Source organism: Arctopsyche grandis, chromosome 12 (assembly GCF_051622035.1).
Source record: "Arctopsyche grandis isolate Sample6627 chromosome 12, ASM5162203v2, whole genome shotgun sequence".
NCBI classification, from domain to species: Eukaryota; Metazoa; Arthropoda; class Insecta; order Trichoptera; family Hydropsychidae; genus Arctopsyche; species Arctopsyche grandis.
In genome coordinates, this window is record NC_135366.1 from 10,132,088 (window position 1) to 10,154,496 (window position 22,409).

At 34.9% G+C, this 22,409-nt stretch overlaps 1 protein-coding gene across 1 annotated transcript in view; it reads left to right on the forward strand.

Moving 5' to 3' along the window:
- LOC143920422 (uncharacterized) overlaps nt 1–21,509 on the forward strand; it is a 51,047-nt gene extending 29,538 nt beyond the window's left edge. Inside the window, exons 3-7 of the mRNA XM_077443307.1 lie at nt 18,790–18,890; nt 18,968–19,196; nt 19,275–19,435; nt 19,529–19,737; nt 19,825–21,509. Of these exons, the coding sequence (XP_077299433.1) occupies nt 18,790–18,890; nt 18,968–19,196; nt 19,275–19,435; nt 19,529–19,737; nt 19,825–20,012 (888 nt within the window). The 3' untranslated portion in view covers nt 20,013–21,509. The remainder of the gene's footprint in view (nt 1–18,789; nt 18,891–18,967; nt 19,197–19,274; nt 19,436–19,528; nt 19,738–19,824) is intronic.
- Nucleotides 21,510–22,409: the final 900 nt, after the last annotated feature.

Consider the following 22,409-nt stretch of genomic DNA (forward strand, 5'->3'; position numbering starts at 1 on the left):
CTCTCCAACACACTTGTATCCTTTCATATTCTGAACTATTTTTGTGAGTAGTGTTTCTCCCGTTGATGTATCAAGCATAAAGAAAATCAGAAAAGTATCTATTTTATTATATGGATTGAAATACTGGAATAAATTTATAATAGAGGGATTTGAAATAAAAAAACTAAAGAAGATATATGTAAATACCTATCTTGCAATGATTTTGAATTTACTTTCCTCACTTCTTCGAAATCTAACAACGCACTGTCGGAACTCGGACTTCAGACTGACAGGAGAACAATCGCCGATGACGTTAAGGCGTCAGAAGCTCTCAGCCCGTCGTCAGGGGGTTAATCCGTTTACTAGGCAGAGTATAGTGGAGGGGGAGGGTTTGCCTGGGGGTGGCATATCGAGCGGGGGTGCGCGCGCATTTATCGTCACGTGGCGTATGTGACGCAGCGCCCGGCCGCAACCTGCCCCACTCACAAACTCACACATTATCAATTTTCAACATTAAAGTCCTACATTTGAGATCGACAATGGTGCTGGTCATGTTAACCCCTTGCCCGTTCTTCTGCGTGTCATTCGTGCGTGAGTTATTTTTTTATTTATTTTTTTTATTTATTTAATAGTTTTGGACCATTGTGGCATTACAGGAAGAACCTAATGCGCCACAATGGCCTACATTTGAAAAATATATAAAAACATGATATAAAAACAAGTAAACTGTAAATAAAGGAAAAAAGCAAAAGCAGAAAACATGGTAAAATAAAATTACAAAAAAAGTAACAAAAGGAAAATAATACATCATTCAGAGAGAAAAAAAAAAATAACAAAAGTGTAAAAATTAAAAATAAAATCCATAAATCCCATTCTTTGTTTACACTGATCAAAATTAAAATAGTATATAAAAATGTACAAAAGAGAAAGAAAAAATAAAATAAAATAAAACAAAATATGAATAAAAAATAAAATCACAGCGAGGCCCAAATGGAAGAGAGTAGATTAAGATTCCACTCATTCATCACATTCAAATTAAGAAAGTAATGATGAGCGCAGGTTACCAGATAAATATGTTAAGATAATATCCGACAATCTACGCTCCCCAAGGTGGAAAATATCACATTCAGGGACAGCAGCAACGATTTCATTGAGAAGTCGAATAGCTCTTGGAATAGGAGCCATTCGAAAAAGAACTGTGCGAGCAGCAGGTACAACCATTAAATGATGATGTCTACCACGCACATAATTATTAGGGACATAAAGTCCCAACTGTTCAAGCAACAACGGGCATGACGTATTACCACGCAATAGCTGGAGAACGAAACGAATTAACGAGAAGTTTCTCCGAAGTTCAAGGGAATTATACCCAAGCATGCCCAAAAGGAAAGGAGTAGGATAGAGATATGGGTAGTACCCATACTCTTTCTTATAAAGAAAACGAAGAAATGCTTTTTGCACTTTTTCTATAATAAGAGAGTAGTTTGCTTCGTGCGGATTCCACACAATTGCATTATACTCTAGCTTACTTCTAACAAGCGAGTTGAAAAGCAAGCGAGAAGACAAGGGGTTGGAGAATAATCTAGCATATCACAAGACAAATCCAAGTCGACGAAAGGAAACGTCAGCGATTGTCTTGATGTGGTTGTGAAAGGTGAATTGAGGATCAAAAGTGATACCCAAGTCGACCATTGATTCCACGCGCTTCAACAATACGGATCCAATGGAATATCCGTGACAATAGAGCGAATTCGCACGTCCATAACTCATAATAGCACATTTACTAGTATTCAGTTCAAGCCCTAAACTGGAACTGAACTCTAAAACAGCGTTAATATCAGCTTGAAGGAGAGAGGCTTGCCTCTCATCCTTAACAGCAAAGAATAGTTTAACGTCGTCAGCAAACAAGAGACATGAAGCATTGCGTAGTACTTTTGGGAGGTTATTAATGACTATTGTAAATAGTAAAGGGCCTAAGGTGGACCCCTGAGTTACACCAGATCGCGTAAAAAATGAAGGAGATTCATAAATACCATATCTAACAAATTGCTTCCTATCACTAAGATAAGAAGCAAAGAGTTTAAGAAGACGTGGAGAAAAGCCCACTTCAGCTAATCTGATCATAAGAGCGTCATTGTTGACAAGATCAAATGCTTTTCGAAAGTCAAAGTAGGCTACATCAACTTGTTGTCCACGGTCAACTTTAGACATGGTATAATATGAAAAGCAGGCAAGATTAGTGGTAGTGGAACGACATGGTGAAAAACCATGCTGCTCATCACACAACAATCTTTTGAACTGCAAAAGAATCAAACGGTGAAGGATATTATCGAAAATTTTGGGAATAGCCGAGATGATAGCAATAGGTCTGTAATTTTCAACCTCATTTTTAGAGCCACTTTTATGAATGGGAATGACTCTAGATAATTTCCATTTTTCAGGATAATTACCAGAATCCAGAATAAGGTTAAAAATAAACTGAAGAGGCTCTAAGAGCGAATTACAGCATGCCTTTAATACGTCAGGGGGCACACCGTCAGGCCCAACAGACCCTTTCAGCTTCAAAATTGCTATCCTAACATCTCCAAGCGAGACCCGCGGAATGTCTATAATAACACCTTCAGTACCAATTTGGGAAGCCAAATTAGCATCAAGGGATGGTGATCTCTGATCAAATACAGAGCTAAAAAAACTAGCAAAAGCTTTAGCGATCTCAGGACCGACACAACTTTTATTATTAAATGAGAACGAATGCTCAAGGCCATGTGAAATATGCTTACTCTTAATAAATCTGAAAAAGTGGTGAGGATTACTAGCGATAGCACTCTCCATCTCTTTGAGATAGAGGGTATAACGCTCACTCACACCACGTTTCACGATCTTCCTAAGAATCCGAAATTTCTCATAGTCACGAAATGATTGGCTACGTTTCCATCTTCTATGAGACAACCATTTTGCACGAACATCAGTTATAAGTTTGGACCCAAACCACGGTGGAAAAACCCGACGATGTAGTTCTAAATTAGGATAACTGATGAACCGAGGAACATAACTGTCAAAAATATTATATAGTGTGTTATACAAAAATTCAACAGCATCACCAGTATTCATGAGGTACATTTGGCGCCAGTCCATAGAACGAACCTCATTATAAACCAATTCAGAATCAACGCGAGCAAAATTCCACCGTGATGAAGGAATCCCAACAGATGAACAAGCTGAAACAGGTCTCACAGAAGACAAAAACAGAAGCTCAATTTGTAATGCATCATGATATAGGTCCTCAGGGATGATCGCAGTTCCTTTTGGGCATAGGATCATCGTTGCTGACACATTGGATTCATTCACCAACATAATATCAAGCTTACTTGGACTAATGGGTGAACCAACCTGTACTACATAGGTCGCAATAGGAAATAACAAAATTAAATTTATTGCGGACATGAATATTGGCACTAGGCATATTAAAATCACCCATTATTAATAATATGTCACGTTCATTTATGAAATCACGTACATTCATCATATTTGCAAACAATAACTCATATACATCGTCTTTCGCAGCGGGCGGAATGTAAACAACACAAATAAAAACTCTCGCAAATACAAAATCAACTCTCACCCATAAGTCCTCGCCAGAAAATCCTCGCCTCTTAAGTTATAAATGACTTGATGACTTGAAGCTTCGTCTGATTGCTTCCCCTTCATCTTCTGTAAGAGAGATTATTGAAAAATGGAAAGGCAATAAAATCAACAGATTTGACAGTGCAGGTGCTCGATGCATCAAAATCTTAGCAACCATCATTGTGAAGTTCTTGGCTTGTTTAAATGTCAAGCGACTCCCAACTCCGATTTTGCGACTTAATCGCTTTTTTTACCTAATAATGTATCGAGTATTAACGCAATAAGAAAAAAATAATAAAAAAATAACTTCACGTTTTTAAAATTAAATAAAGTCGAGGTTGTGTTTTTTTTTAATTAAAGACTCCATAGCCCTGCTAGCAACTGTTAAAATACTATGAAATCTAATATATAATTTCGAAAGAGACTTTGTATGTATGTAAGTGTTGATTCGTAGAATCCGTGACATTAAATTTAATAAAAAAACAAATGAATATTCAAATAAATTTAAATAAAATAAAACTTTATTTAATTATTTTATTTAATACAGCGGTTTATATTACAAACACCGAGCGAAGCCGGGTAAAACCACTAGTATAATATTGTTACGTAGGGGTGTTAGTATACGTTACAATATATTTTAAGATTTCCATCTCGCACGTGGATTTGTCTAAATTTATATTTTTCAATTTTTAATGTTATATTATTGTTTATTTTTATTGTGTTTCATTATTATTTTTTACATATTGTATTATTATTATTTTAATTAATCTTGTTAACTTATTTTTGGTAATAGTGACCCTTTCGTACAACCTGTAAAGTGACTATGGTCATTATGGAAATAAATAAACATAATTTTGACCTTTACACCCGTCCGGTTGCATTTTCTCATAATGCACCTTGCAGAATGATGGTGTTGAGTCCTACTATGAGCTATGTGTGTACATAAGTAATATTTCCATTTTGAAGTTTAAATTTAAATTAAAAAAAAACGAAGTAGAACACGATAAAAAATAATTCGAAAAGCGTTGTGCAAGAGGGGTGGTTTTGGTTTGGGTCACTGGAGCATCCCCCTTCTTGTTCGATCTATGTTTGCATTTCTCTATGAACCCCTCACTATCTCTCCACTGCGAAGGGGAAATGAGTTTTGCATTTCGCTCGTTCCGTTTGTGTGACGTGCAGTATTTTGCACCAGGGATATGAATGTAGTATGTATGTATTCCAATGTAGAAATTAGGTTAATTTATTTTTTTTCAAATGTGGATTTTTCCTAATCAAACTAAAAGCAATAAGTGCGATGGATAGTATTGTCGGAAATTTAATTGAACGTATTGGAAAGCAAGCACTTATTAATGTTTCAATTGTTAAGTGAATTATTTTGTGCTCGTGCTCAATTAGGGTTGCCGCCAGCCGCTACTGCATACATATATTCATTCAATTCTGACGTTTGAATTATTAACTGAAATTTAAAATTCTGTGCCACGTTTCTAATACCAATTTCGAGAACATATAACTTTGAGTCACGCATTCGTAATAATTTAATTTAGGGTAGCATGTGAACAATAGAACAACTAGACCAAAATAGCTCGCTGAAAATTTTGATCACTTCACTATTTCAGATATCGTTAACTTTAACTGAAAATTGTAATATGTAATTTAAAACTCTTTGAGCCATCTGATTTTACTATGTATTATATTAATACCAAGGTGTCATTACGGGATTGCCCCAAGATGTCATTACGGGATTGCCCTAAGGTGTCGTTACGGAATTGCCCCAAGGCGACACCTATGGCCTACTTTGTACATATGTACTATATGTTCTTATATGTTTCCCATGATGCCATTACGGGTTGCCCCTGAGCTATATTAAATTAAACATTTTGGTATTAAACTTCTACATATGTGCCCATAATTATGAAAGTCAAGAAAAAAAATTACTACGGTCCAGCCATAGCCGTAGTAATGTTTTTGGCACCTTGGCAATTTTGCGCCTATTTATTTTTTACTGTATTAAATTATTAAAAAATATATCTATAGTTATACATACATATATAAAAATGGGGTCTACCTCACGGGCCCGAATGTGAAACGCCCGAAAACGCAAATATCGGAAGGCAAAGATCGAAAATCGAAAGATCCTTAGTCGAAAGATCAAAAAAAAGGGTGCATGTTAAACGGTACATACTCACTTAATGTGCGCGAGCAGGATACAACAGGAACAACAGGAACAGGCTTTTCCTCCCGTATTAATGTGCGCGCGCAGAATACGGGAGGAAAAGCCTGTTCCTATTGTATCCTGCTCGCGCAAATTAAGTGAGTATGTACCGTTTACCATGCACCCTTTTTTTATCTTTCGACTTAAGATCTTTCGATATTTGCGTTTTCGGGCGTTTCACATTCGGGCCCGTGAGGTAGACCCCATTTTTATATATGTATATCTATATATTTTTTTTTTAATAATTTAACATTTAATTTAATACAGTAAAAAAATAAATAGGCACCAAATTGCCAAGGGTGACAAAAACCATACTACGGCTACGGCTGGACCGCCCTTAAAAAAATCCTGCATGCGCCCACGGCGTCAACGTACTTTAGCATTGATTTTTATTTTGAGGAAATAGTTATACGTGCCAATTTGTCGATGCTTAACTTTTGATTTACGAGCCAAGTGTCTGAATTAATTCGCTCTCTTTTGGCATTTATTATGACATTGTTCTCGTCGCCTAACACCCACACCTTTTACTCTTTTCGAGTTAGCACTCGCACATGCGACAAAAGCGAAGGCGAAGTGCGTGTCGGCTCATTAAACGGCGCTTACCTGTAAACTTGCTGAGAAGTAGGCCTTTTGCCAGCGCAACAAGTTACGTCGACCCTCTTTCGAAAAAGAATAATCGGAGTAGGGTAGCGCACTTGTGTACACCCTCGCCGAGGGGGAGGATGGGAGGACCGAGGGTCGATGCTTGCGTCATTTGTTAAGTCGCGTCCCGATTGATATTCAGACTAAATCTGGGACAACCTGTGCACGTATTTATAGACCGGGGAAGCCTACCTCTATTTATGCGCGACCCATATTCGCTCTGCGGAGCATTCCAATAACGAGTTCGTTAACTGAAGTCTACCGATCGGGAAAAATGCGCTTTGGCGATTACGTGCGCTAGATTTGTTGTCTGCCTTTTTCAGACTTTCTGACGAATTGATGTCCGTAAATCGACGGGTACGGTAGGTATGAATCTGAGCGGATTGATTCGCCTGAACGAACATCGGCAGCTGTTTGTTTTTATCTCGCTTAATACAATTTTATTTTCGTTTTTAGAGAAAGTCTCACTTTTTGTACGTGGCTCTTGAACAATACCTTGCACAACGTACTACTGCGAAGATGTGCGATTTGGCGTAATGTCTTGGGAAATCTATTAAATATTAACATTGCCATGACCCAAGCTAGCCATTCGACTTTATACGAAATTCTTATGCTAATGTATGCTGCATCTAAACGACCAGTGCATACATATGTACATATGTACAAGCATAAAAACAAGTGTCGACTTTGATTCATTCCTATAGAATGTTATTACGACTCTATTCCTGTATGTATCCGTCGCTTTTGCTATTCACTAAACGTATCCCGCTTCCATTTTGAGTGGAAAATTTCAAATGGAAAGTGGAGACCGTCATACTTTTCTATTCAACTTTTAATTGGTTTAGCATTGATGCAACGAATTTAAAACGTCAACTCTACATTTGTCATAATATTTCTTTACAGTGTTTTGATTTTGATTTTCAAAAGCATTTTATTGTTCATATGTATATATGTACGTATAATATTATGTTCACAATACATCTTAAGTCTATTTTAATAGCTACTGATCCAGTGATCATTATCTATTCTTCACATTTTTTATAATATTATCTTATTTTTATGTTCGTGTTTATGGCATAATGAGAAAAAAACCGAGTTCGATCCCGTGGGTTGACCTCGATTAAAAATAATTTATTCCGAGTATTATCTGTAGTACTGCTAGTTAGATATGTACTGTAATTGATTGTTATAAATATTTACAATTCTTATGATGTTTATAATACACTTAATGCATGTATTATTTTCAATTTAAGACTCCTTAAAGTCGACGATTTAAAGCAGATTGTGTTTAGGTAATCGGTATTTGTACCAAAAGGTTATAGAAATCTTGTCGTAATCGCTAAAGGGCGGAGAGTGATTAGGGCAATGGCAAATATCAATACACGTTCCGACAGTGTTGAATGAAAGAGAGCAATAAAAAAGTTTTTCTTTGAAGTTAACAATTGCCATAACCATAGTTAATATTGTCCTACAAAGTAAGAAAAAAAATGTTGACAATAGAGAACCATTTTTTGTGGGTAAAAGCAACTTGGCCGCCGATCTCTGGCCATAAGCCTCAAAAGCAAACGGTCCTAGTGACTAGTCTTCGGCGTTGGCTGGGTGCTTGTCAAATAGCAATAGACCGCTGCATTAGTATACAAAGTAAAAGAGCAAACAAGTATAGTTGACAATAGTGAACCATTTTTTGTCCCAAAAAAATCGTCTAAATGCCCTTAGATTTATTCTTTTCCCACAAAAGATGGTTCAATATTGTTAATTTCTAAGAAAAAACATGCTTTGAGCACTAATGGAGCGGTCTTTTGTTATTTTAAAAACATCCAACAAACGCCGATCTCTGCTAATGACCATTCGATGTCTAGTAATCACCGAGCTCTTCGCTAGGTTATTAGTATGGTTACTAGCAATTCTGTCATAAAATATCCTGGTTAGTAATATTTACTACTAATGGAATATTATTCATTGCTGTATGCGTTGAAGTTGAAATATGAAATAATTGTTTTTTTATATGCACTAATATGATGGATGAAAACACATTTTAATATATAATTTCGATATTCTGTGTGTCTGTCTGCCTGTCTGAAATAACGCTCGCCGTATTACGCATGGTAGCGGGAAAGTAGGGCGTAGTGGCGCGTCATGTGACGTCGGGCTGAGCGACGGGTGACACACACACACACACACACACTTAATTCATCATTTCGATCGGGCTCGATTGGTGAACGTGTAATGCGCGCACTTTTTATGACGATTGACATTACGTCCGCGCGCGCACCTATAAATTACCATACACTATATTTATACATATATTATATTATATATATGATAACTAGAGGTAGGACCAGAAGCGTGCTTTTTCCAGGAAACAGGGCGTTTTGGGTCTATTTTCCAGGAAACAGGGCAAACTGCAAAGCTAGAGAGCATAAAAAAAAGGTTCATATTAAAAATAAACAATGCACGGCGAACAATGAACAATGAACGGCGCAAAGTTGATCCGCTCTTTAATGATAACACATAACTTTATTTTAATTCCTGTATCAATTCCTTTCCGAAACCACCTGTTGAAAACAACGGGCACAACACTACATAGTTTTAATTAATAAAACTGAAATAATATTCAAAATACATGTATGTACATATGTACATAAAATCTTGAAAATAAATTACCAATTTATGTATTAATTTTAATATAAACTCACTCTACGTGCTTTGAATGAAAATATTATAGTTAATCGCGATTTAATTCCTACCCACCTTGTGACCTGTGTCTTTAAATTGTCTTCCATTCAAACAATTGCAATGTTAGCACTGAGTGTAATTTATTTTTAATGAATACTAATTCCAAACTAAACATCGCAATAAATATGATTGCTTTTAAACGGCGAGCAAGATCGACCGTAGAATGCATGCAGTTGCCAGGCGACCGTTTCAAATTCGCCACAACCGATTGGAAATCAATTTGAACCGTTAACATAATTGAATTACGTCTCACAATCGCATCGACGATGATTGCCACTTTTCAACCCCACAATGACCGACCAAAATTCGACACATTACACGCGCACATAATTAATTCTTCATCTGGATCTGTTCTTTCTTCGGTAATAATCGTATACATACATATGTATGTATATATATTTTTTTTATCGCTTATTCCGCGCGCTTTCGAATCGATGGTCGGAGGAAACGGGGAGTCGGCCTCCTGGCTGTCGGAATCCAACACCACCCCCTACTCTCTCTCTCTCTTTCTCTCTTTCCACAGGGAGGATTTCCTCCCAACCACCCACTCCCGTTTAGAGGGGGTGGCTCTTCCGCAAAGGGCGCCAGTACTGCGCAGAGCGCTCCGTGGTCCGCACCCCTCTTGCATCACACTCAATACGGTTCGCGACTGTCAACTGGACCGAAATCCACTCCATCATCATACCTATCACTCGAATTGACAGGCAAAACTCCCAAAAAACTCAAACCGACCATTTTGTCAAATTCTATCGTACGTGTCATACATTGACGGGAAGACATCGACCGCGCTTCATTCGATACAAAATTATTGTGACATATTTTTTTATATTAAAATATTTCTATATATGTATTATACCGGTTGGAATTTTACGTATGTTTTATTAAATTGTATGGTGTCTATATTATTATAGATGGGGGGATGCGAGTTGACGTGATCGCATTACGTAAATTCTTCACGTTTCCGTTGAGATTTCTTTCTTCCACGTGCTGCGCGTAATTCACGCCACGCCACGTTTCGGACCGATTTGTTTATTTATTCGCGAATATATGTATGAATGTATGTAAGTTCGGCCTAATTCGCACGCAAACTTTAACGTTTTTTTTTATACTTGAACTTCGGTTCGATGTGAAAAGAAGTTGGGTTTAGGTAATACATATGTAGTTTTTCTTCCGTGGAAGCGTTATGTCACCAGAGGGTTCGTTGAACGATCATCGTAACACTCTTCACATTTGAAGAGTTTTAAATTCACTGGAAGAAGTGCTGTTGTAATCTTGTTAAATTTTTAAATTATTCCTTTTTCTTATTTCAAGTTTTTGGCTCATTTCAATGTTTCAAAATTTGATTGGAACATGCATATAAATTATTGCAACATTTTTTTTCACATTATATTTAGGTCGGACCCTTCTGATTCAATCACACTATATTCCTGAATTCTTGAAAATTGTTACATATTAAAAATAAATGGAATTTTGTTATTTCAAATAAAAAATTCTTTTGGTTTTGGCTTAAATAATATATGCACATCATCATTTACAGCCATACCTCATCCGCTGCTTGGATGAAGGCCTCTCAAACACGCTTCCATTCGTCTCTATTTTTCACAACTCTCATCCATCTCACCCAGGGCTGCCAGACGTCCCGGTATTCTGGGATTGTCCCGGTTTCACGCCTCTGATCCCGGACAGCCAAATGTCCTTGTTTTCCATAGATGCTTATTGACCTTTCATTGTTCAGAAATACCGACCACCCGCAGTTATGAAATTGCAAAAAAAAATGCACGAATCTCAATCTCACCATAGATCCAAATCCACGGTTAAAAAAGCAAGAAAAGCGCGATTGAGAAATTCAAATTTTGTTTTAAATCTTCTTTAGCAATATGTAATTAATTTCATTTAATATTAAAATAAACTGGATTAAAATAAATAAACTAAATAAACTGGAAAAAAGAAAGGAAATACTAGTTTATAAAAGGAAGGATCTTAAATTTCATTTGTTAAGTTTATGCTTTTTACAAAGTTTTTTATCATTCTTGTAATATCTGTGCCTGGGGGGGAATACAATTAAAATGTCTCGGTTTGGATATCAATAAATCTGGCAGCCCTAATCTCACCCCACATATTTTTCTAATTTCATCTACCCATCTTCCTTGTGCGCTTCCTTTCACCCTCGGGTACCATTTTAGCACTCCTTCTCACTCTCTCGGGTACCATTATAGCACTTCTTTTATCCACCTTTCGTCCACTCTTCTAGCTTCGTGACCCGCCCATTGCCGTTTCAATCTGTTCACTCTCCATTGGGTCTACTCCCGTTTGACCGATCCTCATTTGACCGAAACAGATTTTTTATTAAATTTCTCGTCTGCTTGAGAACAGGAGTTTGTACATACATACATATATACAAAAATATTTTTTGTATACATGCATGTAATATTTTTAATATATGCGAGCCTGGCGAGAGGGGGATACCAGCTGATGCTAATAATGCCCCCAAAAGAGTCCGGGTCATATTTAATAAATTTTAAATTATAGCGAATTTGTATGCCAAAAACACTAAGACCGCAAAAAACAACCTCCACTAATTGAAAACATAAAATTATCTTACGTTTGTGTAATAAAAAAAATCAACGGAGTGGGTTCGTACTATATGTATAATAGGGCCCGGATTTTCTCTTGGCGGCTCTGAATATATGAGAAATATTGTGATCATTCATAGATTTTTAAGCTATTAACACACCTATCCACACTACCCTTGTTATAGTTCTCATCCAATGTTGAATATCACACAATGCTATTACCTCAATGTCGCATTGGGGTATTCCGCTTCCTATCTCTCCTCGTTATATATGCATATCCATATGCAACCGAGATCAGACAAATTTCTTCAAATATGGGATTCAACGTTAACGATCACTGTCAATTAAGGATAAATACAAGGCTAAAATATCACCGAAAACACTCCAGAGCGTGATATTTTATCCTTTTGCGACTGTGTACCTTGTACATCTGTATATGGTCTAGGGGTGCTGTGTTTTTTCACATATTTAAAAGTACCATATACTACTCAGTGTGTTTGCGCCCTTATCACCACTCTCTATGTGCTTAACCCTTTGGCTGCTACGAGGTTTTTCAATGTCCAAGCGAAAAATGCTAACATTTGTAATTATTTTGAAAAAAAATAAATATAATATTTTTTTTTACATACTTACTTCGCCGAACACTCGTAATTTTTATAATACTTTATATACGTTTTTAAGAAGCAGTCGTGGACTCGTGCTCTCTCTTTCTGTCTTGCTTTTACATGCGTGCGTGCGAAAGAGATACCTACATATATACACTAAATAAGTTTTGACGATTTTTTTCCGACGCTTTATTCTTTTCAATAATCTATTTTTAGATATCGATGTATCCTTACAACATGCGATATATTCGAAACAGGTAGCGGTCTTTCTCTCTTTCTTTCTTGGTTTTAATTGTGTACGTGTGAGCGAGACAAACAAGGATGCGAAGTTTCTAATAATCAAATAATTTTTCAACATGTATCATAAACATTTTGTATGCATTTCAGTTGCATTTGATTGTTTGCATGAATTCGTGACGTCTCGTGACCTATATAATTGAAAGCGGATTTCTATTGTTTTTTGCCATTTATTTTAACTCTGCAAAATGATATCGGACAGTGAAAGTGATGAAAGCGAAATAATAGCTCCTCGCCGAGGAACTCGACAAATCAGCAGCTCTACTGATTCTGAAAATGAATTTATCGACAATAATCAATTCCCAAGTAATAACTCCTTATATGACATTGACAACGAACCCGAAATTTACTTTGATGATGAACCCGAAATTGAAGAGCTTTTATTTAAAAAATTGATAAATATTTATAAAGCTTGGTTGAAAAATAAATATAAATACGTATATAAAAAAAATGTTTCGTGCCACTGATGCGCTGGTGGCTCAAAGAAAGTATTGAAATACGACAATTAATGACGTCAACAACGATCGTCGTAGCAATCTTCGCCGATTTCAAAACAACGATTTATCGTTGTTGTAGCAGTCAAAGGGTTAAAATTAAAATTTGTTTTTTTCATTTTGTTTTATTTTCGTTGTTAAGAGGGCTGGACAGCAGTACCTTGTCCATACAAACGTACTATACTTCTCCCTTCCTCAATTATGGCACTAGAGAAATTATTTTTTAATATTTTATGGATATCCACCATTTGGGTGCATCTATCGTTTTATTTTTTTGATTAATTATTTTTTATAGGACATAGGAGCCGCCAAACATCTATAAAAACGCCTCTTTTTTACACCCATGAAACAGGTCCAGCGTGCTTATTTAACGGTCGATTTTAAAAAAAATACGCCAATAGATGCACAGAAAGTATCTTTCTCATACCGATGATGATTTTTTTTTTTAAATTCGTCCAGTTTTGGAGGTGAAAATAGTAGAATACGAAACCTTGATTTAGTCAATTTAAAATACGTTTTATCTGGTCGAAGAGCAACTGTCGCATTCACTCAATATATATATTGATATATATTGTCGCATTCACTCAATATATACATACACTCAATATATATATCAAAGAAAGGAACGGTAACAAAATTAAGGTTTCGGGTGTACAGCCCTCTTAAGGAAAAGTCATTGATATGATTTCAAAAAGTTTTGAATTTTTTTACCTGTATATTAAAAAAAATACTTGAACGCAAAAATTAAAATCGAAGAAAAATGGCGACTACTTTTTCTACTATAGATACATATGTTTTATAAAGTGGTTTTAAAATATGCAATACTATCAATTTCATCATCGAAATTTATCGTATATACAAATAATGCGAATGTGTGAAGTGCTGTCCGTTTAACACCATGCTCCGTCTCTTTTTCTCCCCTTGGAATCGTATATTGCGGAAAGAGACGCAGCATAGTGTGTGCTTTGCGCATGTAACTTCAGATGGTGGATATCGTATATAATAATTCTTTCGTTTATGTCGACCGATCAAATGGCGGCTTCCGTTGATCCGAATTGCGATATTTTACCAAGGGCACTAGTGTCTGCTCGCAGGCCACTAGTTACATATCTATAATTAAGGCATATGTTACACCGAGAATATGTATGTAGGTATCATTTTTTACGTTCTCATTTATAAATTATTTAAAATAAATTCATTTTTTTATCATATATTTACATACAAAAGATAGGTCGGTTTACATTTACACTATTCTTTCGCATTATCATTCAGAGTACGTAGGAAATTTTTAGAGGGTTCTCCTTCCCCGTTTCTCCAACACATTCCCCGGGGTACCCTTGTCGGTTTTACGAGAATTCCCACCAGATATACATACGTACATACATAGTATGTATATAAGAGTATACGTAGTACAACGTCCCTCGTTTTTGCGTCGTGTCTCGTAAACTTTTTGCGTTATCCTAAAAGTGTGCCGCATAGCCCAACTCCATATTTCTTCCCTTCATTTAGCTCAACCCACCCACCCGGCCACCCAAACCACCCTTTCGACATCAGAAGTCAATCCGCTGATAATTTGCTTTCAGTATTCGTTATGCGGCCGATGCTACGAAACGGTTAAATTTGACGCAGTCTTTTAATTGCTCGTAAATTGTTATAATTGCTGTGAAGGCCCAAGCTTCGTGCTCGAACCGTGTTGTCGGTTCGATTCGAATTTTATTTCAATTTGAACGTATCGCTTTGTACACGGTTTCTATATTTATACTCTGGCAGTGGGTCAAATGTTTAGGGTTACGTTTAAAAATAGTCGTAGGTCAATAAAAGCCTATTTCTCCCGCAAAATGTAACATCACGTACGATATAACCTTGACATAATAACCCTAATGTGGTCGGCAGGTGAACATGCCCGCGAAATATAAGGTTAACTTTTAATAAAAATCGGCGAATGTGTGACGAATTCGTGAGTGTGTCTAACTATAATAAATCTTTCGTTAATTAACGCTAAAATCGTTCAGTGGTAAATGTTGCGTCGATATGTGAATAAAAGGAGTAGAGATCGTCGATGGTTCTCAGGACTTGGCAGCAGGTGATTGTCGAAGGTGCCTTTCTTGATCAGAACTCCACGATGAGAAGATGACTTGTTGGGACGGTGTGGGTATCCTGGGACCTTGCGCTCTACTCTCGTCTGGTGATCCAAGCAATGTTAGTAGTGTTTGTTAGTCAATATGTACACATATTTATGTATGTACTTATACAAACTTGCAAAAACTTTAAGCACAGAATGTTAAATTTATGTGTAAGTTTATCATGTTATATAATAGTTTCCGCATTCTTACAAGCATAATCAATTTTAATTAGATGACCCTTTTGTTAATGTATTCAATGAATTTCCACTAACTTTCCGAGGGCTGAAATTTCTCAAAGTTCGCCCAACAATATGTACATTCTCCGCCTATGAACGTGCGTAATGTTAATTTCAAATAAGTTGAATAATACATACGTACATACATATATACGGTGGTTTTTAGCGTACATATATTATATTTATAAATAATGTTTGTATTGAAATGCGATCACAATCATTAATGGATCGACGAACTTCTTCAAAAATTAAATAATTCCACGAATGCATACATATTAAATTTATATAGAAGTGAAATTTATGTATGCTCTTAGATTGTATGCCTGATAAAAATAATTTATACGCAGTATTGTTGGGTAAATTTTGATAAAAGCTTTTAGTGGTTTCTTTGAAAATGAAACTTTCCTTTGCAAATTCACGTTTCGCAATATCTCCACTGTATTATGATACATATGTGCGATTGTGTTGACTTTCAAATGAATATTCATATACATATGTATGTAGTTGATAAATATTTTATTTTTTAATGTTAACTTGTTTATGTTAGTCTAAGTGTTCACTCCGGTTCATTTATGAACATACTAGTTTGTTCATACACGAACTATTGGTTTTAGTTTAAGTGCTAACAGTCAAAAGCAATCTTCAAATAGACTCGCCAAGTGTCATATGAAACTTTTAGCTGTCAAAACCTTTAGGTATTTAATAAAAAAATCTTATGGAGTACACATTACAACGTTGTTATAATCCACTAATATTAAAAATATTGAGAATACTTCAGCTTAATAGTTTACGTATGAAAAAATTATTCCGTTTGTCAATTTGTTCTTTTGTGTACACTATAATTGGCTAGATTGGTTCGTGTACGAACAAACTAGTATGATCATAAACGAACTAAGAAACGATGTTTTCAAACTCTGATAAGAAACGATCGTCTAAGTCTAACTAGCAGTATTAAAGATTAGCACGGAATCGAACCCAATAATCTCTCGGTGCTAAACGTAAACGCAACCACCGAGCTATACTGCTGACTATACAGCTTATGCATAATGCATGAACAAACTACATAGTTCAATTTTCAATTTGTTCTTTTGTATATGTCACAGTGAAAATATATTTTCACTGAAGTTTCAGTGAAATCATAACCAGTTACATTTTCAGGGTTTTTTTTATTCATTTAAGATTAGATTGTTACGTTGGTATTATTTAAGGGTTAGGATAGGTTAGGTTAAGTAAGGGTTGGCCCTATTCATTTAAGATTTGGGTTGTTAGGGTTAAATTTATAGAGTTAAACGTTGTAAATTCAAATTCATTATTTTCTTTTTTATTGGCCTTCATAGCAAGTTCCATTTTTCATTTTTTATGCTATTTGAAGAAACTTTTAATTGCCTTATGTTTAACTATTTATTTTATTATCTTTATTTTAGCTGTAAGTTTCTCTCTGTTTATTAAATAAATAAATTTGATACATTTTCCCTGCTTGAATTGGTGAAAATATATTTTCACTAGTGAACATATATTTTCACTTGAAATATGCTTTCACTGTAACATATACACTATAAATGGCCAGATTGGTTTGTGTGTGAACAAACTAGTACGTTCATAAATAAACGAAATATACGCTTGGACTGTATCATATATTATACATATGTAGTTGAATATAACCGATCAATTTATCATATAAAATGTTGATTTACTCCTTATTGATAGTTTACAACAAAATTTTAATAAATTTAATGTAATAATACATATTATGTATTTTGTTTATTGACACCTCTTTTCAGACGATATAATTTAAGACATATGTACATATCTTTAGTATTGTTCACATATTATATGAGAAATTTTTATTCGTTAACCGAGATGACTTTCTATGTAGAGTTAAAATAAAATAAAATCAATAGCACATTGAATTGTATTTAAAATCTGCGTCATGCAAATTATGTATAGGTATGTATTGTACCTGCAATTATAGCAAAAAAAAAGAGAAACTCTGCCCTGCGTTTGGCAATAATTGTAATTACAATATCATTCAGTCGAATTCGTAAAAGTATCCACACTACCGATTTAGTATTTCGATAAGTGTCGTTTCATTCTAACGTGTTCCTTGGCTAATATCGGTCTCCAGAATACTGTGTCTTCTGATTATCGTGATTGCAATACTAAAAATATATATATATTCAAATGATGGAGACGGAGGAGAGTGTGTATCAGAATTATTATTGGACTCATCTTAAACATGAATGGGAAAGCAATTCGGTCGATCTGGACGAAAGTGGTTATTCCCTCACTGCTGCTGAAAGTATAAGACGGCACAGTGTTCAAGCGAGCACTCAAAATCTATACGAGTCCCCTTACGGAATAAAAGCATTTAAAAAGAAAGTAACCGAAGGGAATGCTCGATCATTAGTGTTCAAATCTGAAAAAGAAGCAGAAGTGCAATCGAGAAATAACTCTGAAACATTCATAGTTTCCAAGAAATACCTCAACGACGATTTAAAAAACGATATTTATATCGAGTCCTTGGAACAAATATGCAATTATATAGACACAGTATACAAATCTATCGATAAATACATTTGCTATGCACAAAAATTGATATCGGCACCATTAGTCGTTGAAAATAGTATGTCTATATCCGATCTATCTTTCGACGACACTCTCGAAACACTTCCGAGCGATCGTGGATATGGCACGGTTGAAACTAAATCTAGTTCAAATACATCTTCAAATGACGTCAATAATAAAAGCGATACCGAGAATGCCAAAAGTTTCTTGACAAACATTGTCCAAAATATACCTCCGCCGTCAAATAACAAAGATGTATCAACACAATACGAGAGCTTCCTCTCCGACAGCAATAGTTTTAATGAATCGAATTTAATTTCTGGAATTGAAAGTTTCATTAAAGACAGTCTGAATATTAATTTGAATAATGCTGTAATTGATACAAGTGTCATTAGTGCGTTGAACGATACGTTGGATACTGTTGAAGAGTATTATACGTTTGCTTTGGGTGCGATACATCATTACAGTAGTGATTCTCCTACTATAGATCATTGTGAGAAATCTGAAGTCAATTCGAAAATTATTCCACTTTTTGCAACAGTGTGTGAGGAAAATAGAGACGTATCTAAAATATATAGAGATGCTTCTATATATGAGGTACTCTCATTAACAATCCACCGATTAAAAACTCTGTTTTTTTTTATATGTTTCAGAATACAATTTAAATTATTTTGTTTTAATCTATTCTATTATATTGTTACAGCCTCCAGAAAACGATTTGCAAAAGAATTCAGCCGACAGAGTATTATCTGAACATCAACTTCGAGTACAACGATCGTTGCAAAAGCTTAATCTACCTGAATGGTTAGTAATCTTTTTCTTTTTTTTATAATCAATCAAATTTTATATCGACAATTTACAATATAACATGTTTTTATTAGGTACAAAAATTCACCAGCTCGACCGGAAGGTTTCTTATTAAAGAAAAGAGCTTCCGATGCAGGTACTAGTAATAGAGGTTGGGAATCACCTGGTCTTGGAAGCAAAACTACCTCTTTGGGATCATTAGGCGGTGGTGTTCCTTTAGCTCGGTCTCCACTAGCCCTCACTCCCCCATCCCAGCAACTCGGTTTCAGTCGGTGGTCAACCAGTAGATTAAATTCTGCACAGGTAACATTGAAACTTCAATGCTGTAAATTGTTTTGCTATTTTCAATGTTTATTTTTTTTTTATTTAAATATTTTTCAGACATCACCGTGCTCTTCGGCCAGAAGCAGTATTAGAGGTGGAGCTGTATCACCGCTTACATCTCCGGCTCGACCGCCTCGTGCACCTCGTCCAACTCGAGCTCCATATTTGGGCTGGAGAAGTCAAGAAAGACTTTCATCACCTAGAACTCCACATGAAAGGTACATATACTCGTCATAATGCTTCCACTTTTCTGTTTTAAAACTATACAACATTCCATCATTTTTCATCTGTAATTGGTTGTATTTTTACAGATTGGCAGTTTCTCTTCTGCCGAGTAGTCCCCCAGTGCCTGCAAACGTCTCAGACGAAATCCAATCTTGTATAAAAGAAGTCACGTCAGCGATTGTACATTATGTGAGTGGCTTGGAACCAAATCAGGATAGATTAAATGTGGAATCGGATCGATCAAACAGTCCACGCGGTAGTCCTAGGTTATGTTGGCTCGAAAGTTCGTTTGTCGGTGAGTTATTTTGCTGTTTTACATTCGATTGGTTGCATATTTTGCCGTCGTACTTATATTGTGTGTGTTGTATTTTTAATTATTCAGGTACGAAACCTTTAGAATCTCCGCAAACACCTGTTGTGGTTGCACAACTATCTCCACCCCATCAAACGCAATACCAACAAAGACCACTCCAACTTGATCTTCCATCGTCACGTCCAGCAGCGAATGGGACCGTCACGCATTCAACAACCACTTTTCAACATGGTGAGTACGTCACCACGCTAACGTGACTTAAATCGTTGACAGCACAAAATTGTTATTTATAATGTAAATTGTTGCTTTTTATTTCTACACATCTACAATGTTTTTTTTTTTTCAATTATTATTCCTTTTTGCAAAGATATTGCAATTTTAATCTTATTGACAGAAAATATTTTATTATATATATTAAGTATAACAAATATGTATAAGTTTTACACGTGCATTTTGATCATTACTTTCTTTTTAAATTTATATGATTGTAGATATTGTGAAAAGATTTAGTGTAGAATTAACGACTGAATACGTAGAGCACTTCCAGTTATAAATTCGTTCAATCTAAACGCAAAGTTTTGTTGAGTTTGTATAATTATAAATGATAATAAAATTTTCTATATACATACATATTTGTCATAATGTCTAATTGTTAAAGTATGTATGACTTTTGTATAAATATCATTTTTATAACACGTTCAATGTGATAAATTTTTATTGAATTATTTTTCTTAACGTCAGTTGTATGACTTAAGAGATGAGTGAAATATTTTGAATGAACACCAGTTATATGCAATTATTTCAAAAATAATTACGCAATGAAATATCATCGATAATAATAATTTTTCTTCGTTTTACACACGTTTTATATGAATAATAGAAATTTTAGAACAAATAATCATGACTTTTGTATAATTTGCAGTAGAAATAGTGTTTGTGTTACAGTTTATTTAAATTTTGTATTAGTGTCAGTGTTAATTTTTACATCATCTTGGTAGTTGAGAGGAGAAATGTTTGTAACATGCTTTTTTATTCCATTATATGTATTACGATCCTTACATATTACATAAAATCAATGCTTTTCTTCATATTTATATACACACATCTTGCACTCAAACTATACACGCAAACACAAGCATGCATGTTTATATTATGCTACGAGTCAGTCGGTGTTACGTGTGTCGGAAAAAGCAACATCATATAATCACCTTATGATTTTTGCAGAGAGCTTTCTCTATAAATTGTAATGGTTATGATTGTCTCCTTGATGCGTACAGATGTATGTATATAAATATTACGATAGTACAAAACTTGAAACAGTTCTCGGAACTGTGAAATTTTGAAAAGCATAGTCCACACCGAAACTGCTTACATTTTGTTTTGAAACGCCATATATAGATTAGTCCTCCCATTACAATATGTGCTTTTTTATATTCAATATATTATTATAATTCATCAGTCATTGTTTATTGTAACAATTTTTAATACAGAAAAGCTACCAAGATATTTTCGCATCAGTTGTTTGCTCTCTTTTCTGTATAATATACGTTCATTATTCTTATTTGTAATTATAATTTTTTTACAATATGAGTACATATTATTGTAAGTGTTGTTATATTTATTTAATTTTTAAACTATTACTATTATTATCTTATCGATATTTCTTTTATTAATTTTGTCGCATATTTTTTGTAATATTACTTAGATATTGATGTAATATTTTTTTAATCAAGAATAAAAATAATGTTCATTTTATTTTGTCTTTTTTATTTTGCTGCTTTTTCAAACCTTGTTTGCACTTTTATTAAAAATTATAAATATTTATATTATATGCATATCTGTGTTTGTTAAAAATGTTATATTTAAGATTTTACACAAATACACTATTAATCACTTTGCTGTTCACAGTTTCATTTGTTATGTTGCCAAACAATATATGTATGTAATGAAGTACTTACACTCTGAAATTAGAATCAAAACATAATAATCACATTCTCAATGATAATGGATACTCACAGTAATGCAAGTTTCAAAATGCTTTATGTTATGTTATTTACTTTTAAGTGCTTCAAAATCTGCAAATTTGAGTAATGCCAAAGGTAAGTAAATCACACAATGCATATGTTTACTTTTCACTAAAGACTAAATCATTATGAAATGTACCCCAGCTGATTTTTAAATAGTAAAGTTTTGGGTTTTGTTTATTTGAAATTTATAGATTGGGAATCATCGCAGCATTCTCTGCTGAATTTGGCCATTAGCAAACCTTCGCCGGGATCCACCACTTTAGAAGATGTTTTAGATTCTTTATTAGGACTGCCGCCCTCCGTTCCGAGGATTGCATCTCCTCAAAACAGTCCCAGAAGAGCGCCCAGTCCGTATTATATGATCGGTTTGCAGGTTTGTCGCCAAACAGCGTGAAAGAATCTTGAATTTTCACCAATGTTGATGTGTTTTATGCGTGAGCGTACATTTTCAGACGCGTTATAACGAGCACAACAGTCCCCCGAGCAGCTTACAATTGAATCTGTCTAGCAAACTCGATGATAAATCACTGTTGGATGCGCGACACAACTCCGACGACAAGTACAATTCTTTGGAAATATCGCAGGATGGCGATTTGCTCGACAGGCGTAGATCGAGTGCAGAGTCTA